The sequence below is a fragment of the Eleutherodactylus coqui genome, chromosome 1 (genome assembly GCF_035609145.1).
Source record: "Eleutherodactylus coqui strain aEleCoq1 chromosome 1, aEleCoq1.hap1, whole genome shotgun sequence".
Taxonomy (NCBI): domain Eukaryota; kingdom Metazoa; phylum Chordata; class Amphibia; order Anura; family Eleutherodactylidae; genus Eleutherodactylus; species Eleutherodactylus coqui.
Window position 1 is genome coordinate 497,863,990 of NC_089837.1, and position 27,461 is coordinate 497,891,450.

A 27,461-nucleotide genomic window follows, 5' to 3' on the forward strand; every position below is an offset into this window, starting at 1 on the left:
CCACCATACCCGCTCCCGGTCCAGCTTGTCCTTCACTTTAATCAGCCCTATGACTGGATCAACCACGAACTGTATATCCTGGTCACCATTAACAATCGAAAAGGTGATTTGTCCGTTTGACGGGCTGTCCAAGTCTTCAGCGAACACCTGAGATTCAAATGAAATGACTGTTAGTAATACAAATACCGTGGATTTACATGGGACTGCAGGTGACCTTATTGTTTTATTTACATTTTTTTTGCAGCCAGATGTAACTTCAAAGTCTAAAATTCAATATGAAACGCACGACATACAATAGGGCGGAATCGGTGGAAAATGACGACATTTTTGATACAAGCCTTGGCTGCACAAAAAATGTGACTTTTTTTGAATTTTGAAAAAGTAGGCATGGCATGTTGGGAGGAGCTGTACCGCCTCTAGCTAGGGTACAAGATGTGATACAGGCGGGCATGGAGGCTCTAGTACCTTTTGTACCACCTCTAGCTTGGGTACAAGATGTGATACAAGCGGGCATGGAGGCCATTGTACCCTGATGTAACGCCTCTAGCTTGGATGTAAGATGTGATACAGGTGAGCATAGAGGCTCTAGTACCCTGTTGTACTGTCTCTGACTTGGATGTAAGATGTGATGCGGGGGACATGGAGGCTCTAATACCCTGTTGTACCGCCTCTAGCTTGGATACAAGATGTGATACAGGTGGGCATAGAGGCTCTAGTACCCTGTTGTACCACCTCTAGCTTGGATATAAGATGTGATACAGGTGGACATGGAGGCTCTAGTACCCTGTTGTACCACCTCTAGCTTAGATATAAGATGTGATACAGGTGGGCATGGAGGCTCTAGTACCCTGTTGTACCACCTCTAGCTTGGATATAAGATGTGATATGGGTGGGCATGGAGTCTCTAGTACCCTGTTGTACCACCTCTAGCTTGGATATAAGATGTGATACGGGGGACATGGAGGCTCTAGTACCCTGTTGTACCACCTCTAGCTTGGATATAAGATGTGATACGGGCAGGCATGGAGGCTCTAGTACCCTGTTGTACCACCTCTAGCTTGGATATAAGATGTGATGCGGGGGACATGGAGGCTCTAGTACCCTGTTGGGACACTTTTAGTTTGATGAAATATGTGATACGGGCAAGTCGGTTCTAGTACCCTTTTGGGCTACCTGTAGCTTGGGTACAAGATGTGATACAGGCTGGCATGGAGGCTCTAGTGCCCTGTTGTACGGTCTCTAACTTGGATACAAGATTTCATACAAGGGACATGGCAACATACAGGTTCTGTATGGTATCCTGCGGGATATCACTCCACATTTGCTATAACTGAGCCTCTAGATCATGCAAACTTATAGGCTGTTAACGTTGGTGTCCCAGATGGTCCTATACATGTTCTATGGGTGATAAATCTGGAATCCGGTGGCCACGGCAGTGTGACAATGTTGTGGGGGCTTCCTGTGACCCCCTTGTATGTGCGGCCGAGCATTATCCTGCTGGAAGCCGCCATGAGAGGAACACATGTGGCTGCAAGATGTCCTGAACATATCGCTGAGCTGTCATTGTCCCTTTTGCCACTACTAGGGATGACAGACTGTCGTATTCGATGGCCCCACAGACCATCACACCAGCAGGGGGCAGTGTGCCACTCCACAGCAAAGGCCCGGATTGAGGCATTCAACCTGAGGTCTCCAGACACGAACGCGGCCGTCATCAGTGCCCAATCTAAACCTGGATTCATTGCTGAAGACAACCACTCCGTAGCGTCCAGTTTTGTTGTTAAGGACATCACTGCAAACAGTGGTGACGGTGAGGCCGTACAGGTAATGGGTGCCGTGAGCCCCAATGACCAGGCAAGTCTCTGGAAATGGTTCCAGCCTTTGGAAGTGAATCTGAATGTTCCCATTCACGGACAGCAAATAGACATCTTCAAAAGAGCTAGACAGATTTACCCTTCAGAAGTCTAGGAAAGCTGAGTGACAACCCAGTGGGAGTTGTAACAGCGGCCACATTGGCTCCCAGTAACAGATATATCTAAAAGACGACTAGACGTAATCTTGACAGAAGAGGACAATCCAAGGACTTTATGTTATTTTATGTGGAGGGAGTGTCGAATAACCATAACGAATACCGACCATGAGGAAATCAATGTGCCGAGTGTGCGTCTCAGGCTTATCTGGTTGCCGCCCCATAAATGTAATTAGGTTTTACAAACATTCCCTGAACGTGTTTGTTTCCCCGACGCGTTTCAGTACAAGGGTTATGTTTGTTTATAAGATGCGGAACGGTTTAGTCAGTTCGTAAAAATCTTATTACGTTTTTAGGAGACCATAGTAACTGGGATGTTGATATTTGTTTTATAGCGTGACCTTGCGTAGGACACGAGTCCATCATTGTAAGCAGGAAATCATAAAATCCCCAGTAATAAACCTTCAGCCACATAAAAGTTTTAATAGGTTTGTAAGTAAAGCTCTAACGGTGACACTTACCATAATGACAGAATCCCCGATAGAGGCGTCTTCACTGATGACAGCGCTATAAACCTCCTGGCTGAACGTCGGAGCATTGTCATTCACATCCGTCAGGTTGAGGTTCACAGTTGCCACTGCACTTAGTGGAGGGCTGCCGCCATCTTTAGCCTCCACCACAAGGTAGAAGTTTTTGCAGCCTTCATAGTCCAGAGGACTGACGACTACAATTGCACCTGGAAAGAAAAACAACTTGGATGTAACTCCTCGGTGTTCTAGACAAAATGTTGGTGCTAACCAATATGGCCCTCATTTCAGATCCGATAGGGATTGGCATTCAGCCTTTCCATAGCACTGGATGGCTTTATTTACATGATTGTGTTAAGACCCATTTAGACCCGAAAAATCGCTCAAAGCAGTCTTTTGAGTGAGGATCGTTGGGTCTACATGCACAGGCATCGTGCAGTTTTCGTGCACGTGTCGCTCATCGTTCAATCCTGGTTTTCTTGACTTGAGCGATGAACTCTTATCAGCGGTGCAGGCTGTTATCACAGTTGGCAGCGCTGATAAGATTCTTACACCCGTATCCCGCTGATAGTTCACAGCTGTAGTCGCACGGAACAATACAGCTGTTTGCAAATGCAGAACAGCTGTATTGTTCGCCAAGCGGTAGTGGCAGTGTCCCGCTCTACCGGCATAGCTCTTTAGTAGCTATTTACCTACTATAGACTATGCAAAGATGATCGCTCAAAACTTTCACTCAAATCTGTCATTTGAGCGACTTTTGAGCCACCATTTGTCAGTGTAAATAGGGTCTTAGAATAAAACCTTAATGTCCTTTACGGGGGACCCCACTCATCACCTCCCTATATGGACCACTTTGAACGTGACAAGCAGTGAAGTGGAGATGAATATGGAGTTACCGCCGTATGCAGTCACAGTTGACTTTCCAGGTTTTGAGTAGAGTATCACCCCATCTATTAGAACTGTATCAAAAAGCACTGATTGATGTTCGATAACAAGTGTGGATTGAGTAATAAAGGTGTGTGAAAATCACAAGGATTTCAATACAAGTCACGCACAACATATAGTGATACATAGAGGCAGGGTAATAATATAACCCCAGCTGTGATTTTACCATGGCCGCCATGGAGTCATATAAGTATAAGTACCACTTTACCTGTCTTGGAATTGATCTTGAACTTCCCATGTTCATTTCCGGTCCTGAAGCTGTAAGTTATTTCTGCATTTGAGCCAATATCCTTGCTTGCCGCAAGCACAAACATGACCTGAGTGCCAATGGCCGTGTCCTCAGGAACTGTGACCAGGTAGTCTCTCCTTTCAAACACTGGTGGGTTATCATTGACATCTAAGACTGTGATTGTAACTACTGCAAATGAAGATAACGGCTGGAGGGGACTCCTGTCTGATGCTTTTACTGTGATGTTATAGGAAGACTGGACCTCTCGGTCTAGGGGCTGCTCCAGGACAATGATGCCAGATTGCTCATCCATAGTGAAATGTCCATCTGCAGAGTCGACCAGAGAGTAGATCACCTTTCGGTTTATGCCTAGAATACAAGAGCAAGAGTATTCAACAGTTGATATACTTAAGCAAAGAAGCAAAGAGGAGGTAAGAGAAGTGCAAGTAAGGAAGAGAAGGAGAGGGAAGGGCAAGAAAGGAGGAGAAGGGGAGGGAAAGGCAAGAAAGGAAGAGAAGGAGAGGGAGGGGCAAGAAAGGAAGAGAAGCAGAGGGAGGGAAGGACAAGAAAGGAAGAGAAGCAGAGGGAGGGAAGGACAAGAAAGGAAGAGAAGGGGAGGGAAGGGCAAGTAAGGAAGAGAAGGGAGGGAAGGGCAAGTAAGGAAGAGAAGCAGAGGGAGGGACAAGTAAGGAAGAGAAGCAGAGGGAGGGGCAAGAAAGAAAGAGAAGGGGAGGGAAGGGCAAGTAAGGAAGAGAAAGGGAGGGAAAGGCAAGAAAGGAAGAGAAGGAGAGGGAGGGGCAAGAAAGGAAGAGAAGGCAAGTAGTGACAGAAGAAGAGAAAAGAAGAGAATAATATAGAAGGAAAATGAAAAATAGAGAGGGGGAAGAAGGGAAATCAAGGTAAGAGATTAGATAAAGAAGGGATGAACATTGAAGGGTATGAAAAGGAAGGAAAGGCAAGAGGAAGAAAGAGAAGAGGGGAAAGGAGAAAGGGAGCAGATAAGTGGAGGATAACAAAGCAAATCATAGTAGAGGTGGAGAGAGAAAGACAAAACAAATACAGGAGAGAAAGGGATGGAAAGGGAAGGAGAGGAAGGCAAAAGAAAAGGAGAGAGGACAGAAAAAAGGCAGCAGAAGAAAAAAAAAGAGGGAAAATAAAGTGATGAGATGAGGAGCAAGGAGTGAGGAGAGAGGGGGAGGAAGGGAGAAAGAAAGGAAGGAAGGAAAAGAGAGAGAAGGGAAAGACAGGAAGGAAAGAAAAGAAAGTGATAAGAGGAGAGACGGAAAGAGAGGAAGGCAGAGGAGAAGAGGAAGAAAGGGAGATAAAGAAAAGAGAAGGAAAGTAATGACCAATTCATGTGGCCATAATTTCAGACCTTGTGCTGAGCATGTATTCCACAGACAGCCCATGGCCCATAATCATTACATGTCCATAAGAATAGGACATGCAAAATGCAGTGTCCATGCAGATCTGATAACACATGGTCAGGTGTCTATGTGCTGTCAGATGCCAGTTGGACCTGAGTTTTGCAATCCAGCCCTTGTGAATCTGACCGAAGGGAAAGGAAGAGAAATGATGAGAAAAAGAGGGGAGTAAATTAGGTAAAGAGGTAAAAAAGTAGGAAAGAAACAGGGAACGAGAGAAAAAGAAGGGAGATTAGGGGAGAAGAGAGAAGGACGGGAAAGGAAAATAAAGAAAGGAAGGAGAACAGGTAGGGAGGAGGACAATAGAAGAAGAAAAGGGGAGAAAAATAAGGATGAGGAAAGAAAACAAAAAGAGAAGGAAGGAGAGTAGATGAAGGGAGAGGAAAGAGAAGTGGGAAAGGAGAAGAAATGAAGGGAGAGGAAGAAAAGGAGAAGTAGAGAGAAAAAGAAAAGGGAAATAATAAGAAAAGGAAGAGAGGATGTGAGTTGTGGGAAGAAAATAGGGAGAGGAAATGAGAGAAAGAGAACAGACATTAGGGAAGAAGAGAAAAGACAGGGAATGGAAAGGAAGAGGAAAAATAGGAAGAAGAACAGGTGAGGGGGAGAAGAGAGAAGAAAGGAGGGAAATAAGGGAGAAGAAAGGGAATGGAGAGGAAGAGAAGGAAGAGAAGGAGGGGAGAGGAAGAGAAGGGGAAGAAGAGAGAAGAAGAAAATGGAAACAATGAGGAAAGGGAGAGTACATAAACTATGCAGAAAGAAAATAGGGGAAGATAGAGGTGAGGGTGGGAGAACAGGTGAGCAATAGATGTGAGGGCAGAAAAACAAGGAGGAGGTGGAGGGTTGAGTAAGGAAAGAGTAGAGAAAAGTCAAAGTAAATCATTTATTACCACAGACCTGAGAAACAAATTTAGCGGATATGAAGAAAAACAAAGCCGTTCTTGTTTCTTTCATTTCTAGACCCCGGCATCGGGGGTGCATCGGAGGACACAGGATCCTCACTGTGCTCTACGGCTTCTGTTTAGTACGTTTATATCTTTAATTGTTTGTTTCTGGATATGACTGCATGGACCTTTAAGTCTAGAACCTCCTGTATAATCTACATTCTTAGAACTGGCCGCCTGCATGCAGACAACAGGTGCGCATTATTATATAACAATATCGTGCCGCAAAGCCTGTTCAGTCGTCATCCAAACATAGGTCATGCAAGATGGAAGCCAACTGGGCAGCTTCCTCCTTCTGCCCAACAGTACTGACAGATGGCAGCACAAGGCTCCACATACTGATTGCATACAAACACCGCAGTTATCACAGATGAATTCCTAAAAGATACCGCAGACAGATACGGCTCAGTTGGGTCTGTCCGCCGCACAATGTGCGCTACAGGTAAATTCTTATCCGTGTGCGGTCTGTATTTACAGCTGTCTGCACGCGGACGGCACATGCGCCCATTGCAGTCAGGCTTTTCAGACATCTGTTTTTTTTTCTATGTTCTGTATAAAAAAAAATAGCAGGATGTCCTATTCTGTCCGATTTCTTGGATGCCGGTTGCCCGTTCAAGTCAACTGTATGCACAAGGAAAAACCGTTATGGGCGATAAAAAAGGCAAAACCAAGGGTTAAATCCAGCCCGGCTACATCTCCACTGCTCAGCTACAAGCTCATTTCGGTTTACATTTTGCTGATCCAGCTGACTACCTATGGCTTTGTGGCGCACATCTGCATTCGCAGCCTGTCCGCGCTAATGAGATCTGAAGGGAAGGTACATGCTTGCCTGCTCCTTCCAGTCAGGCTGAGTCATTTTAGTGCTAATTAAAACAGAATGCAGAAGCAGCCGCACATCCAGACGATAATTTATTTTGTGTCGTGGTCCTGGGAGCTGGGGTGTTACTGGATTAGGGAATATATAGAAAGTGCCACATTCCAAAGCATCCGCAGCTTACATAGTAACACAGTGCGTGAGGCTGAAAAACAGACCTACTTCCATCCAGTTCAGACTATTAACCCCCAATGTTGATCCAGAGGAAGGCAAAAGAACCAATGAGGTAGAAACCAATTTTCCTTATTGAACGGAACAAAAATCCTTAACTAAATAACCCCAATTTTGATAGCCTCTCAGGGTATTGTAGTCCGTCCATTCACTTTATTACTTTAGTAGTCCTTGTACCCGCTCAAGGTCTAATATGTCCTTCTTCAGTACCGGTGCCCAAAACTGTCCAAAATATTCCATGTGTGGTCTGACCAGTTACTTGTAAAGGGGAAGAACAATGTTCTCATCATGTGCCCCTAGTATAGATAGTACTGCCTCCCTGTCTATCCCTGTAAATGATGTAGGTACAGATAGTACTGCCTCTCTGTCTATCCCTGTAAATGATGTAGATACAGATAGTACTGCCTCCCTGTCTCTCCCTATAGATGATGTACGTACAGATAGTAATGCCTCCCTGTCTATCCCTGTAAATGATGTAGGTACAGATAGTACTGCCTCCCTGTCTCTCCCTATAGATGATGTAGGTACAGATAGTAATGCCTCCCTGTCTCTACCTGTAAATGATGTAGGTACAGATAGTACTGCCTCCCTGTCTATCCCTGTAAATGATGTAGGTACAGATAGTACTGCCTCCCTGTCTCTCCCTGTAAATGATGTAGGTACAGATAGTGCTGTGTCCCTGTCTCTCCCTGTAAATTATGTAGGTACAGATAGTGCTGTCTCTCTGTATCTCCCTGTAAATAATGTAGGTACAGATAGTACTGCCACCCTGTCTCTCCCTGTAAATGATGTAGGTGCAAATAGTACTGCATTCTTGTCTCTCCCTGTAAATGATGTAGGTACAGGTAGTACTGGTTCCCTGTCTCTCCCTGGAAATGATGTAGGCACAGATAGTACTGTCTCCCACTGGAAATGATGTAGGTACAGATAATACTGCCTCCCTGTCTCTCCCTATAAATAATGTAGGTACAGATAGTACTGACTCCCTGTCTCCCCCTGGAAATGATGTAGGTACAGATAGTACTGCCTCCCTGTCTATCCCTGGAAATAATGTACGTACAGATAGTATTGACTCCCTGTCTCTCCCTGTAAACAATGTAGGTACAGATAGTACTGCCTCCTCGTCTCTTCCTGTAAATTATGTAGGTAGAGATTGTACTGCCTCCCTGTCTCTCCTTGTAAATGGTGTAGGTGTAGATAGTACCGTCCTCCCTGTAAGGCCCTCTGTCCACAGGCGAGGCAGAATATCACTGGCGATATTCCACCACCAGGGAGCAGGGGGAGAACTGTCAGTTCTCTGCAGTGAGCCTATCTGACAGATATGCTCATCGCGGGCAATTGCGGCAAATCGCAGCATGCCGTGATTTGAGTCCCATGAGATGGAGAATTGCTATGATTCTCAGCTCATGGACAGGGAGGGGGCTGCGCTTTTCATAGCATCGCTATGGAAAGCATGCACTGCGTTACTCGCGGCCGGATTATCTCCCGTGGACAGGAGCCCTATATGATATAGGCAGAGATAGTAATGCCTTTCTGACTCTCCAGGTGAATTATGTAAACGCAGGTAGTACTGCCTGCCTGTCTCTCACCTGCAAATGATGTAGGTATAGACAGTACTGCCTACCTGTCTTTTGCCTATAAATTATGTAGGCACAGATAGTACTGTTACCCTGCTTCTCCCTGTAAAACATGTAGGCACAGATAGTACTGCCTCCCTTTCTCTCCTTCTAAATGACATAGATGCAGTTACTGGGTTACCTTCATCAGACAACCCCTTTACGGAGAGATGCTTGGTTTTTTTTCTTAGCCATTAACTAGGCTGGCAGAGTGAAACTATGATACAGTTGATTTGGCTGTTTTAGGGGAGTCTGTAATCTGCATCCCAATCACAGAGCAGATCAGGCAAACCTGGGGAAGTGCAAAGGCCTATGGGTTTAGACAGATCTATGTCAATCTGGGCAAGGATGGACATAGACAATAAAAGGCTCCTGTTCAAAAACTGTATATGGACCCCTTGCTCTCCAATAGTTCCTCATAAAGCGCACCCTATATGTCACTCTAGGAATAACAGCACCTTACATGCACTGTCTGAACACAGCTTAAACACCTTCATGAATTTGAGTCTCCTTAGAGCAGAGTTGGAAAATCCATGCAGCTAATGTGCAAGATCCCAAAAGTCACATGGGAAATTGGGAATTGCTATTTTAGTGATCTTAAGATTTCCTACTTCTATGAGGACCTTTGCCTTTAATAAAGAGTTGGAACTTTTTCATGTTCATAAAATCTGGCCCAACTTTAATGACGGCTTCCTGCAAAAGTTTCTGGGAAAGTGTGACAGAAGCGTAAGATTTGAGCATGTTGCAATTAAGGTGTATATTCTAGACACACTCGGCAGCGTTTAAACCTCTGTCAGAGCCGACAAGTCTCGCTTTGAACTATATATCACTTTGTTAGAAAAATGTCTTCTAAAAAATGGAAAGTCTACAGAAATGTCATTTTAATAGCATCAGTAAGAATATATCGTGATGATACAGCCTTCTTTTTGATTAAATCGCTAACACGGAAAGTTCAGGCTGAGGCGACTGGCAAGGAAAGAGAGGGGGAAAAAAAAGAATAAAATGTTCTAGCTCCGGGCTGCAGGTTTCCTGATACATCCAGATGAAGCAGAGAATGACTTTGTGTTTTGGAACAATTACTTGAGGATATTTGCTTTATGCCCCTGATCTAATCTATGACTGTGATAACTACTACTGTCGTCTCTAGCCAAAAATCTCCACAAACGTTAAAATCAAACTCCAACTTTGAAGCTGAATGTTGAGTTTTATAGCCAGGAGAAAACAATATGTGCTTATCTCAGTGGTGCCCAGTCTCCCAGAAGAAGGGGAGACCTCCCAGAGTTGGAAGGTCTCCAGAGCACTGCAGAAGCCTCTGGAACCTCCCAAAAACCAAGTGAGCAAAACGTGTCCAGTGCTGCATCATGAGACTCAGCCCAGACATCCACAGCAAGAACACGGCACCGCACTATACCATGTAGTAGAGTCCCAGTGGCAGGAACAGTCTTTCTGCCTGCTGCTCAATCAACCAGGTACCACTCTTTGATTTCTTTGTTCTTGGGTACCCTACTTTGTTTTTGCCCCAAGGGTTCCTACTCCAGTATACCCCCTTATTGCTCCTGCTGTAGGTATCCCACGCTTTTAATGCCCATGCTTTAAGGGGGCTTGGGTTGTACAAAGAGAATATGGCTTGTAAAAAGAGGATGAGGTCAGTAGAAAGGGGTGTGGCTTATTACCAAAACTTCCCATGAAGACAATTTCTAAACGTTGGTGAATATGCTGTATTATAGACCTGCAACAAAGATCTCCTAGGAGAATGTAGAGTGAGCAGACAGACTTTATGAAGCACCCGGCAGGGTCATCACCACTAAGCACATGACTTTTTGAGCCGAATGCCTGCTCAGATATCATGGGCAGCCTGAGCTGAGTAGACACTCTACTTGATGGTTGTACTGCTCAATGGTTAAAAGCAGGGTCTCCATCTGAGGATTGGGTGCTGATACCATATCTTAAGTTTTGGGCCATGCATAGACATAACTGCCCAAGTCTTTTGGTAAAGTTCATATACACTACTGCTTTTAGGACAATAGGGGTCATTCTGGTTTATGGCTTTCATATTATGGGACAGGGCAAATCTCCCAGAACTTCTCCCTAAGGACATTTCTCAAAAGTAGTCTAGAAAGTTGATACCCCTGGTTCTTTTATTCTGTATAATAATATGATCTGTGTATTTCTTTCAGGTCAGGTGATTGTGTGTGGCTCGGAAATGACTCCAAGAGTTGCCATCTGGTGGTGCACTGCGAATGAAAGTAGGACAGTGAGTGGACACATTACGCCAGGCTTTGACCTCCATGTTTAAAGGCCATAGAGAGCTTTCAACTCTGCTGCAGTCTAAAGTTTGTAACTGGAGTGTCTTTGAGGCAGGAAGACATACTGCACGTCCGACTGTCTGGTCATCCATAGTGCTGTAATTTGCCAATAACAAAACTGTTAAGAGCAAGATGGGTCGTGAAACTGATCATTTTTCAGCACCTTTTTTTTTCGTCTTGTATCCAGGACTTTTTTAGGCCTATGGCCAAAATAAGTAGGGTAGGTACATCCCTGCAGATCTTAAAAATCGAGCCTTCCAACTGGCATGCTGCTGAAGCGGAACTATGTAACCAATAAAGGTAAGGACCTAGCTGAGGCTGCACTCCAGCCCATTCCTCATTCCAACAGGGTGCCCCCCGCTGCTCAACACCTTTAAAGTATGCAAGTAGGGTTTAGGGTGATTTCACACCTGCGTTTGGAGTTCTTTTAGAACTGATCAGTTTTTAGCTGAATGTGGACTTATTACAAACAGAAGCATAACTGATGCATGCATGCAAATACCTTTTTTGGGTAGCGTAGCTGATTATTGGATATCCAGGTAATTGCACACCCCACAAGTTGCACTCTGGGAGGTCTGCCAGAGCTCTTCCTCCAATACACAATGCATGGAATACACAATAGACACTCCTGGCTGGTGGGTGGTGGCTGAGCTTCTCCCTCCCCTTCCTCTTCCCTATGCTGCTGGAGGTGATTGGCAGCTGTTTTTTTCTCTTTACACACAAAACTCATAAAGGTGTGGCCGAGTTGAATGTGCATGAGGGTGTAAAGCGAGATATCTATCAAGTGTTTGACCAACAGTTACCTAATGTGGATACTACCCTTAGTTACATTGTCTATTGGGGTCTGTAATAGTCTAAAATCTACTGGATGTCCAGAAGATAGAGCAAAAAGATAATGTTTTTCCTATCCAACATGCAGCTTCTTTGATGTAGTGGTAGGAGTTGGAGACTCAAGGATTCTCCAGTGGTGAAGAATTGAAGAACTACCACATAACATTAATCAGGTGTACTCACCAACATCAGGGTCATTAGCCTGCACCCTCGTCAGCAAAGCTTTGGTGACCGTATTCTCGTAGACACTGGCAGTGTAATAGTCAGTTGAGAAGACTGGAGGGTTATCGTTGACGTCTTCCAGAATTAAGCGGATTTCAGACTGACAAAATCTTCCTCCTCCATCTGTGGCTCGAGCAATTAAATTGTAGACCGGAATCCTCTCCCGGTCCAAAGGGGCCATGGTCTTCAGCTCACCTGCAATAGTTGGGAGAAATAAAAGTTGACAGCTCAGCTTGTAGCATATGTCTCGCTCCCTCTCAGGCGGCTGCCACCACCAACATACACAATTTAATCTTTGCCTTCACGCACGAAGAAGGCAATTAAGTCTGGACAGGAAACTGACACCGTGTTTTCAGAATCAGACCCAAAAGATTTTGATAAGCTTCATAAGATTGTTCTCCGACACTCACTGGCTTTACATTCTCAATATTTAATTAAAATACATAAGGTCAGCCAATCGTAAAAGACAGTTGTTCGTTAGCAGCTATGGAAAATCCCACTTATAAAATACAGGTAGGCTGCCGGGCTCAAAAATGGTCATTTTTGGGCTACTTTTTGTTGTTTTTCTTGTCTACAATGAATTATATTAGTATTGGCACATGTTCTTCACCAAGCAAGAGGACTTAAAGCGGTAATCCAAGAGTTTATTAAGTTACAAATACTTTGTACCAATGAGTTGCCTAAATTTGTCCCTCAGGGCTAAGATCTTGGGGATCATGGCTGCACAGATATGCTGTGCTTACTGACAGACCCGTCAACGTAGCAATATCTATGGATGACATAAAAACATAGGGTGGAATCTCTAATCATGTTTACGCCAGTATGCTGGCATTAAAAAGTCACGCATTTTGCACAAGTCTCACTTGCTTAAAAATCAGCTTTTTAGGCTACCCTGGCCTCTTTTGTAAAAAAGTGGGCAGACCTTGGCATGAGGGGGCAGGGCTATCAATGGTCTGTCAATTTCACTATAATTGTCGATTTCAGGGAGTGGCACACGGCCGACTCAAGATCCACAAAATGTAAAAAAAGGCTTGCACCTCTTATTATATTTGGTGCATCTTACTCTTCTGTATTAGCTAAAGACCCATTTACATGCAAAGATAATCGTTCAAAAGATTTGAGGTTTTGAGCAATTGTTTTGCATAAACTGCTAATGGACACTAATGTCCATAAGCAGCTTATCACCTTCATTTGCATGTAAATTAGGCTCCAAGAGCTGTATGAAGAGAACAACAGGTGGTCTGTTCTCTGCATTCAGCTCCTTTGTTCTGCCATGGGGCTGCAAGCTGAATACAATGTAATCAGCAGCTCCCATGGAGAATACAGCATCATGGACAGCAAACCATGTGGTCTGTGTTATCTTCTCTTCGGTTGAACGATGGATTTTATGCTCACCTAAAAATCATTGTTCAGCCGAAGAGTGAAAGATGGGAGCATTTACACCCAATGATTATTGCTCAAACTATGGCTTTTGAGCGAATATTGTTGGGTGTAAATGGGCCTTAAGACCAGCATGTAAAACAGTGATCATAAATAAATGTGTCCCATAGACTCCTATGAAAGTAGCACACCCATAGCCATAGAGTTACAAGTCATTGAGGGGAATGTATTAATCATTTTATGCCAGGTGCATGGAGCCGCCAAGATGTGTCTGATGTATAAATAGGTGTGACTTGTCATATTTTAGGTGTATAGTGAGCCGATAGGTACTATATTAAGACCAAATGCCGGTCTCAATACATTTCTCCTATTGTGTATCAAAAAAAAAAAACTACCAGTGGTGTTGGGGAATCTTGGGATTCGAGTTCCACAGACAGGTCATCAATGTAAATTTCTGGGAAAACCCTTCAAAAATACAGTTTTGGCCACTTTATGACCCTAAGAGCCCAGAACAATGTTTAGCATGATATCTATACTTACCACTTTCAGCATCTAAATAAAAGTTATCAGAACCAGGTCCATGGAGAGAATAGCGGATCTCAGAATTGATCCCGATGTCGGCATCTCGGGCACTGATCTTAAGCAGCATCTTGTTGGGAGGAATGTCTTCTGGGAAGGAGGCGGTGTTTACAACCTGTGGATATAAAGTCTCTTTTAATTATATCTACCCCCCTTATAGCTTCACTCTATATAATTTTTAACCTGTGTCCATCAGTCTACTTGGTAAATTGCATTAAAAATCTCAATGCTAAACACCTCCATGTATCTTCTACTTGTATCCCCACTCTCTACAGACCATGCCCCCTGGGGCCCTCTTGCTCACTGTCTCTATGGAGAATGTTCCCTATTCCTCTGCTTTTTCAGTACTTCAACCGATCATATTCCTCATAGTGCTGCTTGTTCAGTGTCTCTATGGAGTATGCTTCCTGTAGCTCTTTTTCTTCTGTGTTTATAGAGAGCATACTCCCTATAGTCCTGCTTGTTCATGGTTTCTACAGAGTGGGCTCCTTGTAGGCATGCTTGTTCAGTGTCCTTACATAACATAATCCCTGTAGCCGGGCTCGTTCACTGTCTCTATAGAGCATGCTCCCTACATCTCTGTTTTTGAGTGTCTCTCATGCTCTCTGTAGCCCTACTAGTTCCTCATCTCTATAAACACACTCTCTATATGCCTACTTATTCACTGTCTTTATAGGGCATACTCTCTGTAGTTCAGCTGGTTCACAGTCTTTACACAGCATACTACATTTAGCAGTGCTTGTTCAGTCTTCACAGAGCATGTTCTTTGCAGCCCTGCTTGTTCAGTGTCTCTGCAGAGCATGCTCTGCTGTGGTGCATTCTGGCTGGATCTAGTGATCTCAAGAATCATCTATAGCAAGCATAAAGGCAATAATCCCATTAGATTTTAATATGGCTCATAGCAGGGGGAAACAAAATCACTGACTCATGAAAAAAATAAAAAATGTAATTTTTTGCTATACCTGTTCACACACAGGGTTGTTGTCATTGACATCGGTGACATAAACTTCCACAACAGTTTGAGACACAAAAAGGCCATCGGTTGCAGTGATGTTGAGGAAGTACGTATCCTGCTCTTCTCGATCCAGGGACCTCTTCACATAAACTTTCCATTCACTCTCTATCAGCCCTAAGGCAAACTTCCCTTTGGGGTTCCCACCTGAAAGCATAAAATAATCAGATACAGTATGCTTTAATAGTATAACAACTTAATTTCAAGTCATTACTCCATACATATCATAGTAAACATTATCAAATGCCCCTCCTGATCATCTGTGATCTGCTGTAGAACCTGGCAGTAAGTGTTCCAATAATCTGCAGCACCCCCACAGGGAGAATTAGGCATTACACAGTGTTATTTGGAATCTATGGCTTTAACTGTATAATGCACAGATATATCAGGTCCTCCAGAGTAACACTCTTTGGTGTCGTTCTGGCTGAGGTTCTCTAAGGTGAACCCTTCTATTTATTAAGGACAGGTTCATGTGGCTTTCTAAATGGTGAGATCCAAGTCGGAGGTTTCTGACATGAATCTGACACTTAATATGCGGCAAAAATCTGAGGCTGGGTACTGGTGTGAGCGGATCTGCATGTGGAATTAGCACCAGTCAATGGAGTAAACGGGACCGGGCCATTCCACATCAAGAATCGGCATGTCCAATCCTGCATTTTGTAACATGGATTTAAATATCTGTGCATAGAAAAATCCACGCCGTATGAACTGTGTTGGGGATTTCCATAGCATTAAATTGAAAATGGCGCATATTCCAACATAAATTTCGGAGTGGAAACGCGCAGTATGAAAGGTGCATTAGAACACCTTAATAAGGTTCTCAAAAACATTTTCCTAACCCTACAAGCAACAGGCTTCTATGTTTGTACAGAGCTCTGGTGCCCATAGACTTATATGGATCCATACTACGCCATCACATGTCTATCGATTTTTATAAAGGCACACAAATATTTGCTTCCATCCCATGCCATATTATGGGTGTATAAGGCCATAGAAGGATTGTGCCCAGAGCAGAGCACAGTGCCTGGTGGGTACACTCTATGGGTGCTGCCATACTCGGTCTGTGCATGTGTATGAACCGCAGAAGTGATTGCACTTTGTCCATTAACTATGTAGAACGTTTCATTACCACTTTTTCATGTAACCAAGGAAAATCAGTTAATTCTATTAGGGTGTATTCTCACGTGACGAGTAGCTCTGATAGTCCGGATAATAAGCTGTAGGATGGGTGAAACTTTCCTTGTGTGATTGTAATGCTTGTATAAGTGATTACAATCTTAGAGCAAAGGGGACATTTATTGCAGAAAACTGACTCCTTGATGGGAGGCTCTAGTACCCTGCTGTACCACCTCTAGCTTGGATACAAGATGTGATACGGGTGGGCATGGAGGCTCTAGTACCCTGCTGTACCACCTCTAGCTTGGATACAAGATGTGATACGGGAGGGCATGGAGGCTCTAGTACCCTGCTGTACCACCTCTAGCTTGTATACAAGATGTGATACGGGCGGGCATGGAGGCTCTAGTACCCCGTTGTACCACCTCTAGCTTGTATACAAGATGTGATACCAGTGGGCATGGAGGCTCTAGTATGCTGCTGTACCGCCTCTAGCTTGTATACAAGATGTGATACAGACAGGCATGGAGGCTCTAGTACTCTGTTGTACCGCCTCTAGCTTGGATACAAGATGTAATATTGGCAGGCATGGAGGCTGTAGTACCCTGTTGGGCCGCCTTTAGCTTGGATACAAGATGCAATATGGGTGGGCAAGAAGGCTCTAGTAACCCGTTGTACCGCCTCTAGCTTGGATGCAAGATGTGATACAGGTGGGCATGGAGGCTCTAGTACCCTGTTGTACCGCCTCTAGCTTGGATGCAAGATGTGATACAGGTGGGCATGGAGGCTCTAGTACCCTGTTGTACCGCCTCCAGCTTGTATACAAGATGTGATATGGGCGGGCATGGAGGCTCTAGTACCCTGTTGTACCGCCTCTAGCTTGGATGCAAGATGTGATACAGGTGGGCATGGAGGCTCTAGTACCCTGTTGTACCGCCTCCAGCTTGTATACAAGATGTGATATGGGCGGGCATGGAGGCTCTAGTACCCTGTTGTACCGCCTCTAGCTTGGATGCAAGATGTGATACAGGTGGGTATGGAGGCTCTAGTACCCTGTTGTACCGCCTCTAGCTTGGATACAAGATGTAATATTGGCAGGCATGGAGGCTCTAGTACCCTGTTGTACCACCTCTAGCTTGGATAGAGGATGTGATACGGGCAGGCTTGGAGGCATAGTGGTACCATATGGCATCCTGCAGCATATCGCTCTGCATTTGTATCTCAACCATCTGGCTGTGGACCTAAGGAGAAGATTGCGCTTGCCTCCATCCGCTTGAACAAACTGCTGGTCAGCACTGTGTCGCACATAGCTATGACTGGCCATCATTTTTGCCCATCGTTACCACATACTTTTTTAAGGAGGATAGAGACGGGCACATTTTACGGCATATTATGAATGTGGTTTTGGACACAAAGTTGAAGTTTTGCACTTTTTCGACCCGTACAAGCGATCATGTGGCGCGCGTCCGGTGAGGATACAACCTTAATGACACTTTCATTTGCGGGGCGATCGTACGGATGGGCAGAACTTCATATAATGAAAAAAGTAGAGCTGACATTACATAAGGAAATAGCAAAGTAGCCTAACGAGAAGGTTCATACGAGGAAGAGTTCAAAGATAAGCGTTTTAATTAGGTGGAATTTATCAGGATGAAGGCTGGAGAGGAGGGCAGATGAAGCAGAACAACCTTTTATTAGCCTGGAACACTGACATTGAAAATGGCAATAACACTTTTCCACATCATTAAACCACATGGAGACGGATCCTCCTTGGTTACGCTGCTCTGAAGTCCCAAGAAAAAAAAAAAGATAGAACTTGTCGAAAATGCAATTTTGGATAACAAAAGGAACTACAAAATGTGACACAGCAGAGCTGAGTATGTCAGTCGGTGTTGACTGCTGTTCCTTGAGCACAAGAGAAGATATAACAAACATTTATGGCAAATACAACCTCTGGGACCCCCACCACCAGAATGGGAGTCCCCGACCCGTCCCAGTTCACCTTCACGGTTACTGGTGACTAGGATTACGGGAACAGCTGAACTGGCTGCTCTATACGGTTCTAAGGGGGTTATGGGAACAGTCAGTGCAGTTGTTTCCTTAAAGGGGTTGAACCAAGATTGCAAGTTATCGCCTATCCATAGGTGTGGTTGCCCTGCTGAGACCTCCGCTGACCTGGGGTCTGTTCTGTCTGTCACAGCGGAGGACACTTCTCCCCCGTTGTGATGTCAGCTACATGGACCGCTGGCGCAGCATGTGCGGTCAGCTACAGGGAGCTCTGGCGGAGCATGTGCGGTCAGCTACAGGGAGCGCTGGCGGAGCATGCGTGGTCAGCTACATGGAGCGCTGGCACAGCATGCGTGGTCAGCTACATGGAGCGCTGGCACAGCATGCGTGGTCAGCTACATGGAGCGCTGGCACAGCATGCGTGGTCAGCTACATGGAGCGCTGGCACAGCATGCGTGGTCAGCTACATGGAGCGCTGGCACAGCATGCGTGGTCAGCTACATGGAGCGCTGGCACAGCATGCGTGGTCAGCTACATGGAGCGCTGGCACAGCATGCGTGGTCAGCTACAGGGAGCGCTGGTGCAGCATGCGCGGTCAGCTACAGGGAGCACTGGCGGAGCATGTGCAGTCAGCTACAGGGAGCACTGGCGGAGCATGCGTGGTCAGCTACATGGAGCGCTGGTGCAGCATGCGTGGTCAGCTACAGGAAGCACTGGCGGAGCATGTGCGGTCAGCTACAGGGGGCACTGGCGGAGCATGTGCGGTCAGCTACAGGGGGCACTGGCGGAGCATGTGCGGTCAGCTACAGGGAGCACTGGCGCAGCATGCGCAGTCAGCTACAGGAAGCGTTGGCGCAGCATGCGCAGTCAGCTACAGGAAGCGCTGGCGGAGCATGCACGGTCAGCTACAGGGAGCGCTGTTGCAGCATGTGCGGTCAGCTACAGGGAGCGCTGGCGGAGCATGCACGGTCAACTACATGGAGCGGTGGCGCATGCGCGGTCAGCTACAGAGAGCGCTGGCGCAGCATGCGTGGTCAGCTACAGAGAGCGCTGGCGCTGCATGCGTGGTCAGCTCTCCATTCATTTCAATAGGGCTGATGGAAATACCCAAGCGGGTGCCATTTGGGTATCTCTCTAGCCCCATTGAAAGTAAATTCAGTGCTTGTGTTTGTGCGGTGCGTGAACAGCACTTCATTCAGTCTCCTCCTCAGGGCCGGACCCTCGACCTCGCTGCACCCACCTTCTGTGCCTTAGACATTGAACGAAGCGGCAGTCTTACATGCACGGTGCCTCCTCATTCATTTCAATGAGGCTGATGGAAATGGCTAAGTACAAGCAAGTACTCCGGCAGTCCCATTTAAGAACTCTTACAGTCCCATGTAAGATAAATGGAGTGGCGCTGCATATATGAAACCCACCTGCCGCTCCATTCAATCTCCTCCTCGCTGCAAGGGGTGCATTGATCCTGCAGTGAGGAGGAAATGGGAACACAGGACCCTCGTCCCCTGGGTGGTGCGGGTCTCATCGGTGAATAAGTGAAAAAGTCTATGTTGGTACAACCCCATGGGCAGCCGCGGCATCACTAAAGCTCTTCCCAGCTCTCTGATTGGCTGAGCTTCTGAGCCCACTCTACCCATAGAAAATGAGTTAACATCCATTCGTAAGAGCACCTTCCAAGTCAGGACGTACATTTACATCCTGTGGCGGAAAGGGGTTAAACAGGTTGTCCGAGTTATTTTATATTAACCCTCTCCAATCCAATTTTGGATCCAGGGTTTCCTAAAGGGCTCTCTCTTTTTGCTGTTATACACCGGCGCCATCTGCTGGAGTGGCTGGCAATAGACGGTAAGAATACCTTGTCAGACGTCTTCTGACATCGGAGCTGTACAAGCTTCAATCAGAATGTAGGAAGATGTCAGACAGTGGATTGGAAAGGGAGCCCCGTTCCCCATGCAGCAGCATAACTAATGGCATATACTCACCTTTTCCCGCTCCTCGCTGTGTCCCGCTTGTTTACAGGAGACCCAGAGTGGCAGCGCAGGGTGCAGCGGGGAGTGGTCACCTTTTTAAGGTGTATCTAATTAACATGCCATACAGGCATGTCATGGCACGGTTGCTTTAATTGGCGCAACTTTTTTTGGGTTGAGATAACAGATTATCTGCAGTTCCATGGAAAACCCCAACGCAGAGATAACACCATAAGACCCACAGCCATGTCCAATCACAAGCTCCGCTCTGCTACAATGTTGCAGTAGCTTTAACCCTTTGCAATCCAATTTAGGATTCAGGGTTTCCTAGGCGGCTTTCTCTTTCTGCCTTTATACAATGGTGCCATCTGCTGGCTAGAGCCTGTACTGCAGTATGTGACATGCCAGAGAGGCCTCCGACAACAGAGCGGCCAGTAATATAAAGTAAGAATACCCTGCCGGACGTCTTCCGACATCGAAGCTGTACAACCTTCAATCAGAATGTCTTTAGATGTCAGACAGTGGATTGGAAAGGGTTAATAGTACATAAGTGTTTCCTATGTGAGTTGTAATGTTTCGGAGTAAGTAGTAAACGCCGCTGAGCGCTCAGCGGCTCCCGTACGGACTGACACTTGGAGGTCATAGAGTCCGTGTTCTGCCGGGTGACTCAGTCCTTGTATCTGCTGCTCTACACTGCCGCACGATCAATGATCGTTAATCATAGGTGTTGTCCGATAACGACGGCGATGTGTGTTCCGTACACTTCACAAGATGCACTGCGCTCAGCTGCTGTAGTGGCAGAGATAATGGCCATGGCCATAAATAAGAAATGCGCAGGATATAAATAATGAGGGAGCAAACGCAAGCGAAAATAATCAGCAACGTGTATAATGCAACGGGATGAGATAGTTCGGAAAAAAAGACTTTGGTGGCATTCGTAGACCGTAGTTGAACCCTGGTCACCGCAGTACAGAGGATATAAGGGTACTGGGGCTGAGCAGAGCGGTCACAGTAACTAATCATTACTAAGGCTTCATGCGTATTTGCGTGCACATGAGTGTAGCACTTTTGCGCACTAAACGATGCTTTTTTGCGTGCGCATAGGCATATCTTACTGTACGTTTAGCGCCTGCTGCTTACGTGCAGCAAAATAAAGATGCACGAATTGTAAAGAACAATTTAAATAGCTAGTTTACAATTGCGTTAGAGTTTTTTGCACGACCGAAATGTTGAAACCACATTGAGATCAATGGGTTGTGTTCTCTGTGGAAATTACACGCCCACAAGAACGCCCGTGTGAATCTCGCCAAAGGCCACCTTCACACGGGTATACGCACACCTGAGCGCAGCGTTTTTGCGGAGTGAACTATGCTTCCTTGCGTGCGCATTGGTGTATCTTACTGTACTTTTTGTGTCCGCAAGTCATGTTCATTTGTGCGCCCCCCAAAAATGCGCACCAATTGAAATGGCTAATTAGTCTAATGAGTTCCAGATGTGTTTTTGTTTTCCTGTGCGATTACGCAGCGTTTCCCACATCTCCTTGTGTATCCTGCATACATTTGTGCATCCCCGTTGACTTCTATGGGGACTTTTAGTGTGCAAATGGGCAGAAAAATAGAGCATGGTGCAGAGGGGGTTGGGGTTTTGCGCCATCAAAATGTGTAGAAAAAATGGCTGAGCAGTTATGTGCGGAATTAATGGAGCTTGTTCAGGGATCATAGTAGTGGGGTCTGGGGCTTCTGCACTAGACTAGTGCAGGCGGGCAACAAAAGTTTGCCTTATTTTTCAGTGTTCTTGGCTTCTACTTTTTTTATTTTACCTCTAGAAAGCCCCTTTAACTGCACAGTGCGTCTAAAGCCGTTTGTTGCCGGTTCACCGGACCCTCGTAATTGGCAGCAGGATGGATGCAAACATAGAGACTGAAGGAGAAACATATTAATAGTATTATATAACTCTTAAAGGGGCAGCATCAGCCCCTTACAAAGTGATTAACTTCCAGGGAGACCGTAATAGAGCAAAGAAGAATGCTCTGGGGGACTTGTAAGATAGTAACACAGTGTGTAAGATTGAAGAAAGACATATGTCCATCCACTTCAGCCCATTATCGAACTTAGTAAAAAAATAAAATAAAACGCAGCCCCATGATTGGTAATATGACCGACAGTTAAAAGCCAACTACCTCTACTTCCCGAAACCCTCTAGCACAAAAAGTTAAATTCACTGTATGGGAGTACACTTAAGTTATTAAACCTACCTGGTGGCACATTACAAGACGGTAGAGAGCATTGCATTCAACGTATGTCACCTAATAAGTGAGAGAAAATATATTTCTCCCTTTTGCCTTGCTCCCTAGAGAGCATGGGCAGAGGCCAGCCATGTCGTTGTCATGGGGCCCCTTTGGTGTAAGAGTGGCTTTGACCCGCAACTTTCCAAAGAGGTAATTCCAGGGCTGTCATTCAAATATCTGGGCTCCATACAGTCAAATTGTACATTTGGTGGTCCTTGGGGGGACGGGACTAACTGCATTATTCAGTAGGCCATTCAATGCTGCCCATTCTGTGGTGTTACAGAAAAAAAGTGTTGGCCCCTTTTTTTAAATTCATGAGCCTGGGCCCTTGACTAGTTGATCCTGAAATCCATTTGGCTTTAGAGTCGTAATTAGAATAAATATGATGGGGTTGTCTCACCACAGCCTTTATCTGTAATTAAGCAATGGCTTGTCTCAACATGTAGGGCAATGGAGGATATACATGCGCACACTTCACTTCAGTGGGTCAACAAAGATAGCCAAGTCAGCTTTCCCAAGGCAGTCCCATTGAAGTGTATGTAGCGGGAAGTGTGCAAACACATCCTTCGCTGCCCCATAGTTCAGGACAAGCCACGGCTGGATTACAGAAAAAAGGCAACCCCTTTAATTTTCCTTTTGAGGCAGAGAGCATGGCCATACTGTAGTTTCTTGGGTCCATCAAAATAAATAGTTCTGTGGCCCCACCCTACATCTATACCCCAGTAGCAAGCGATTAGCTCCAAAGCAACCTCCAAATTGGGCTGTCCTTTCCTGGATCCCTGGAGCCCTGTTGTACTTCTGTAGAGGGGTAGCTCTTCTACCCAGCTGTTAGGGGTATTTAGCAGGGAGATGGTGCCACTTACAGGTAAAAACTTTAAGTTTGCTGTTCTAACATTGTTTAAGAATATACTGGCTGATTGGAGGGTCAAGGTCACGCGGTCCAGTAGCATGGTCACGCAGTGTGTGTCCTCACTACGAGAGGCAGAGCAGCGTCAAAGTGAGAGAAGTAAGAACGGGTCCCTGTGGTCTCTAATGGACAGAGAGTTTTTAAAGGATAGAGACACTTCTACAAGACATGTACGCTGCAACAACACCCCGCTTAGAAGAGGGAGTGCCATCTGAATCGCGGCTGTCCTAGGTGGAGGTGCCACTTCACCTGACGCCTGCTTCATCCCTCCTACAATCAGAAGTTTACATTGCTGGTTGCAATAAAAGTTCCTTGTTTGAACACTCAAAAATGTCCGGAGGTATATCTTGTCGGTCAACCCCAGTATCTGCAGAACAGAACCCTACCATGGTCATTAGCCCTACATTCAACCAAGTGTATATTTCGATCCTAGAGCCTTAACCCACTAGAGGATCCTCTGGTGGGCCAGTCTACCGCTCCCAGTGGGGTGATTTCCCTAGGGTGAACCACTCATTTGTCCCTCACCCATTAAACTGACCAAACTTCTAAATCCGTAATTAAAAGCCTTCAAAAAAACTATAGCTGCCTTACAACATCGGAAATGGAGCACACGCCAATCAATGGCTGCCATTCGATATACAAGACCGTGTTGGCCTGGTGGTTGTAATCATTAAGCCTTTTTTCCCATTCAGCTCTTGTTTTTCGGCACAGTTCCCTTGTGTTCGGTCTTCTCCGTATGTCTCCTGTACATATGCCCTAGAGAATGCCTACTGCCTAGGTCATTATATAATGTAATGTGCTTGTTATTGAGCAGATTACTTTGTCTTTCTAAGCTATTCGCGGTGATTGAAGGCGCCAATGCAAGACCTGGCACCGGAGCTGTCAGCAACTTTTACCGTTGACAGTAAATTTTCCACCCTTTCTGCAGTGTATACACACTAAGTGCCTCTGTGAAAGAGAATGATTAACAATACTTCATTAATTTCGAGAGCAATTCTCAAGTCAGCTGCAACGTATTGTCAAATAAAGGGCGGTAAGGAAAAAAAATCCAATTAAAATCCGCCGGTGGTTGACGCTGCCGTGTAGTAAAAACTGGCTTAAAGCAAGTCTAGAAGCGTTTTAACAGCAGATTTGATTAAATATCCCACAGATTTGCTTCCTGAGTCATATGCTAACAATCCGGTGTCTTAGATCCCCGCACAACGCTTGTAAGTCATCCAGGTAGGCAAAAAGACACAATATTATTTTCCTTAGCAAATCGCCATTAAAACTAACCAAGTGGATCTCATTATACGTACAATGATTATTGTTTTTAGTAAAACCTTTCTTAAAATGTAAAAATGATGGAATGGCTCATTACGAGGTGACATAAGTACTACCGTGGAGCTAAGTGCTGTGCATTTCCGTAACTTGCTAGAAATAATTGTATTGATTTTTTGCTTTATGTTAAAAGCAGTTTATAGACCGCTGAGAGTCCCCACGGCAGTTAACAAACTTTTTTGGGGAAATGTATGCACAGATGGGAGCTCGGGGAGTTAGTGGAAAGGTCTGTGTGCTCCAAGACTATAAAACTTCAATGATTAGCTTTAATTTGCTTTATTTTGAAGGTGTTTAAATGTTACTACACTGATTCAGCGTTCAACTTATTCGGATGGAGTAAGGTCTATGCAACGTGGGCAACTGGTGGTAGAACCATTATATATCGAAAGGATAGATTATGTCAACTGTTCTTGGAATTTAATTATAGGCTGTACTAATAGACATGTAGTCTTTCTTGACCACTCATGAATTTGTACCGGTGGAAGATCGTGAACCCCCATGCTACAATTGGATTTTCACTTTGCTCCGCCTCTACTTTCATGGCTCACCAGCTATTTAGGCTGTGGTTGGGTGCCACCATCCTGCACGCCATGCTCCGTCCTGCTCGGTCTCAGGCTGTAGAGCACACATACTTCCATGCACTCTTAAAAGGCTAAACATGTACATCTCCTCCACCAATCCCTGTCCAGGTCCCGCTACATTAGGCATCCTCCCCATATGAAGGATGCCTAAGCAATTGGTCATGTCAGCTATTGTCAAAAAGCCTTTGTTTGTTTTTGTATGCTGGTTTTGAGCTTTGCCTGTGTTCTTGACAATTGTGACTTCTGTACAGCCTGACCTCGGCTCTGTATTCTGGACTTCATTATTGCCTGCCATGACCTTCTGCCTAGACCTTATTATCATACCTGTGCCGCCAGCCCTGAACGTAGCCAGTCGTTTAGATGCAAACCTTTCCCACCATGAGATATTGTGACTAATTTGTGTGACTAATGGCTTGGGGGCCCACGCCATTAGATCAAATCCTGCTTGGAGGTGTCAAGGCTAAAAACCAGGGTTCCCCAATTGCCACCTCCTCAGATAGCCCAAAGCCAAACTAGTATGTGGAAAGACAGATCTACATACACCTAACAGCTTTGACCTCATTGGTGCTAGTAGTTTATGATAGTAACCAGAGTTGCCAGAAGGATGCCCAGAAGTCATAGGTGGCTTCTGTGCTACTAGTTGGGAAACAGTACGCTAAGCAAATGGATAAGATCTATGCTATACAGTCAACTGTTGATAGAGTGATCATATATTGAAATTATAGGTTATGTCAATGGTTTTTTGGAATTGATATGAAGACCTAAAGTCTTGATTGCAGAAAGTGTTGGGGCACTCTGAAAAGAGAAGATAGTGAACACCCCTACTAAAAGTGGATTGGTGATGGTTACACCAGGCTGCATAGTCTAAATTTTAGTAAAGCCATGACCTCCTTGGTGCTACGAGTTCATGATAGTAAGTGGAATTGCCAAAAGAAAATCCAAAAACCATGTGGCTTCTGTGCTAGGAGAACACTGCTCTGAGCAAACGGACAATGTCTATGCTGCATGGACAATTCTTGGTAGAATAGCCCTATATTGAAATAAGAGGTTACATCAACTATTTTGGAATTTAATAGCAGCCTATATGGAGACTTGTAGTCTTGATTGCAGAAAGGGTTGGATCAATCAGCCAAAGTCCCAGTAAAGGTCATATCTAGGATACGAAGGTAGCCAAGGTCTGGAGGCTGGAAGGAAGAGTAGTTCCAATTGGGTATAGGTATATGACATTCTTAAAGAAGTTCATTGAGTTGACAGCAGATTGCTAGGCCAAGCAGAGGTGAATAATATGCTGGAGTAGTCCAGGGCAGTTGTGCTAGTGGGATAACCTCAGCACTTCGGAAGCTTTAGATCACAGGACTTATGCAAGTGATGGACAGTGCCTAGTCTGTTTTTGAATACAGTAATAACAAGGTACACTATACATGGTGGTGGCAGTGTGATGGTGTGGGGTGCTCTACTGCCTTAACATCTGGATAACGTATTACTGAAGGAACCGTGAATTTTGTACTCTACTGGAAAATTCTTACCCATTGACAAAAGTAGTCAGAGAAGGATGTCAAGAGTCATTCAGGCAGTGGACAGTCACAGCAAACTGCAGCCACATACAATGCTGGTGCTCCAACTAAAGTGTATGAACGCACAACTTGTCGTTCCTTAGTACAAATGGGCTATAACAGCAGAAGACCGGATCCAGCACCAAACAGAATGGTAAGACTCCATTGGGCAAAAGAGCACAAAAATTGTATCACTGAGCAGCGGAAAAACATCACTTGGTCAGATGGATCCAGACTTCTGTTGCGCCGTGCTGATGGGAGTTCAGAATTTGGTGCAAGCAGCATGAATCGACGGCCCCTTTCTATCAGGCTGGTGGAGGTGAGGGGAGTGTTTTTTTGGCATATCTAAGGTCCTCTAATACCTGTGTATGGATGCCATGGCAAACTGTGGTTCTGAAGGCCAATAGAGGTCTAGCGTGCTACTAGATAGGGTCATTTAAAGTGGACATTTACTATATACTATATATATACTAGTAAATATACTCCACTGTAATAACCCTAATGGTATTTTGTAATATTTTAAAACTAAACACAGGATTATTTCCCATTAAGCTAATAGAAGGAGTTTAGTGATCAACTGGGGAACCACTGGCCATCTTGAGGCATTTCTATAGAATATTCCTTGGAATATCTCAAACATAAGCAAAATCCTTCAAGATGGAAGATCTTTTAACAACATATGCACAGTTTAATGTTC

At 45.1% G+C, this 27,461-nt stretch overlaps 1 protein-coding gene across 3 annotated transcripts in view; it reads right to left on the minus strand.

The window, feature by feature from the left end:
- Nucleotides 1-27,461, minus strand: part of FAT3 (FAT atypical cadherin 3) — a 522,893-nt gene that overhangs the window by 64,738 nt on the left and 430,694 nt on the right. For all 3 annotated transcript variants that reach the window (XM_066587016.1, XM_066587025.1, XM_066587006.1), the window contains 6 exons: nucleotides 14,977-15,173; nucleotides 13,976-14,129; nucleotides 12,017-12,250; nucleotides 3,650-4,039; nucleotides 2,491-2,705; nucleotides 10-147 (listed from right to left, as the gene is read on the minus strand). In XM_066587016.1, coding sequence (XP_066443113.1) covers nucleotides 10-147; nucleotides 2,491-2,705; nucleotides 3,650-4,039; nucleotides 12,017-12,250; nucleotides 13,976-14,129; nucleotides 14,977-15,173 — 1,328 coding nt within the window. The remainder of the gene's footprint in view (nucleotides 1-9; nucleotides 148-2,490; nucleotides 2,706-3,649; nucleotides 4,040-12,016; nucleotides 12,251-13,975; nucleotides 14,130-14,976; nucleotides 15,174-27,461) is intronic.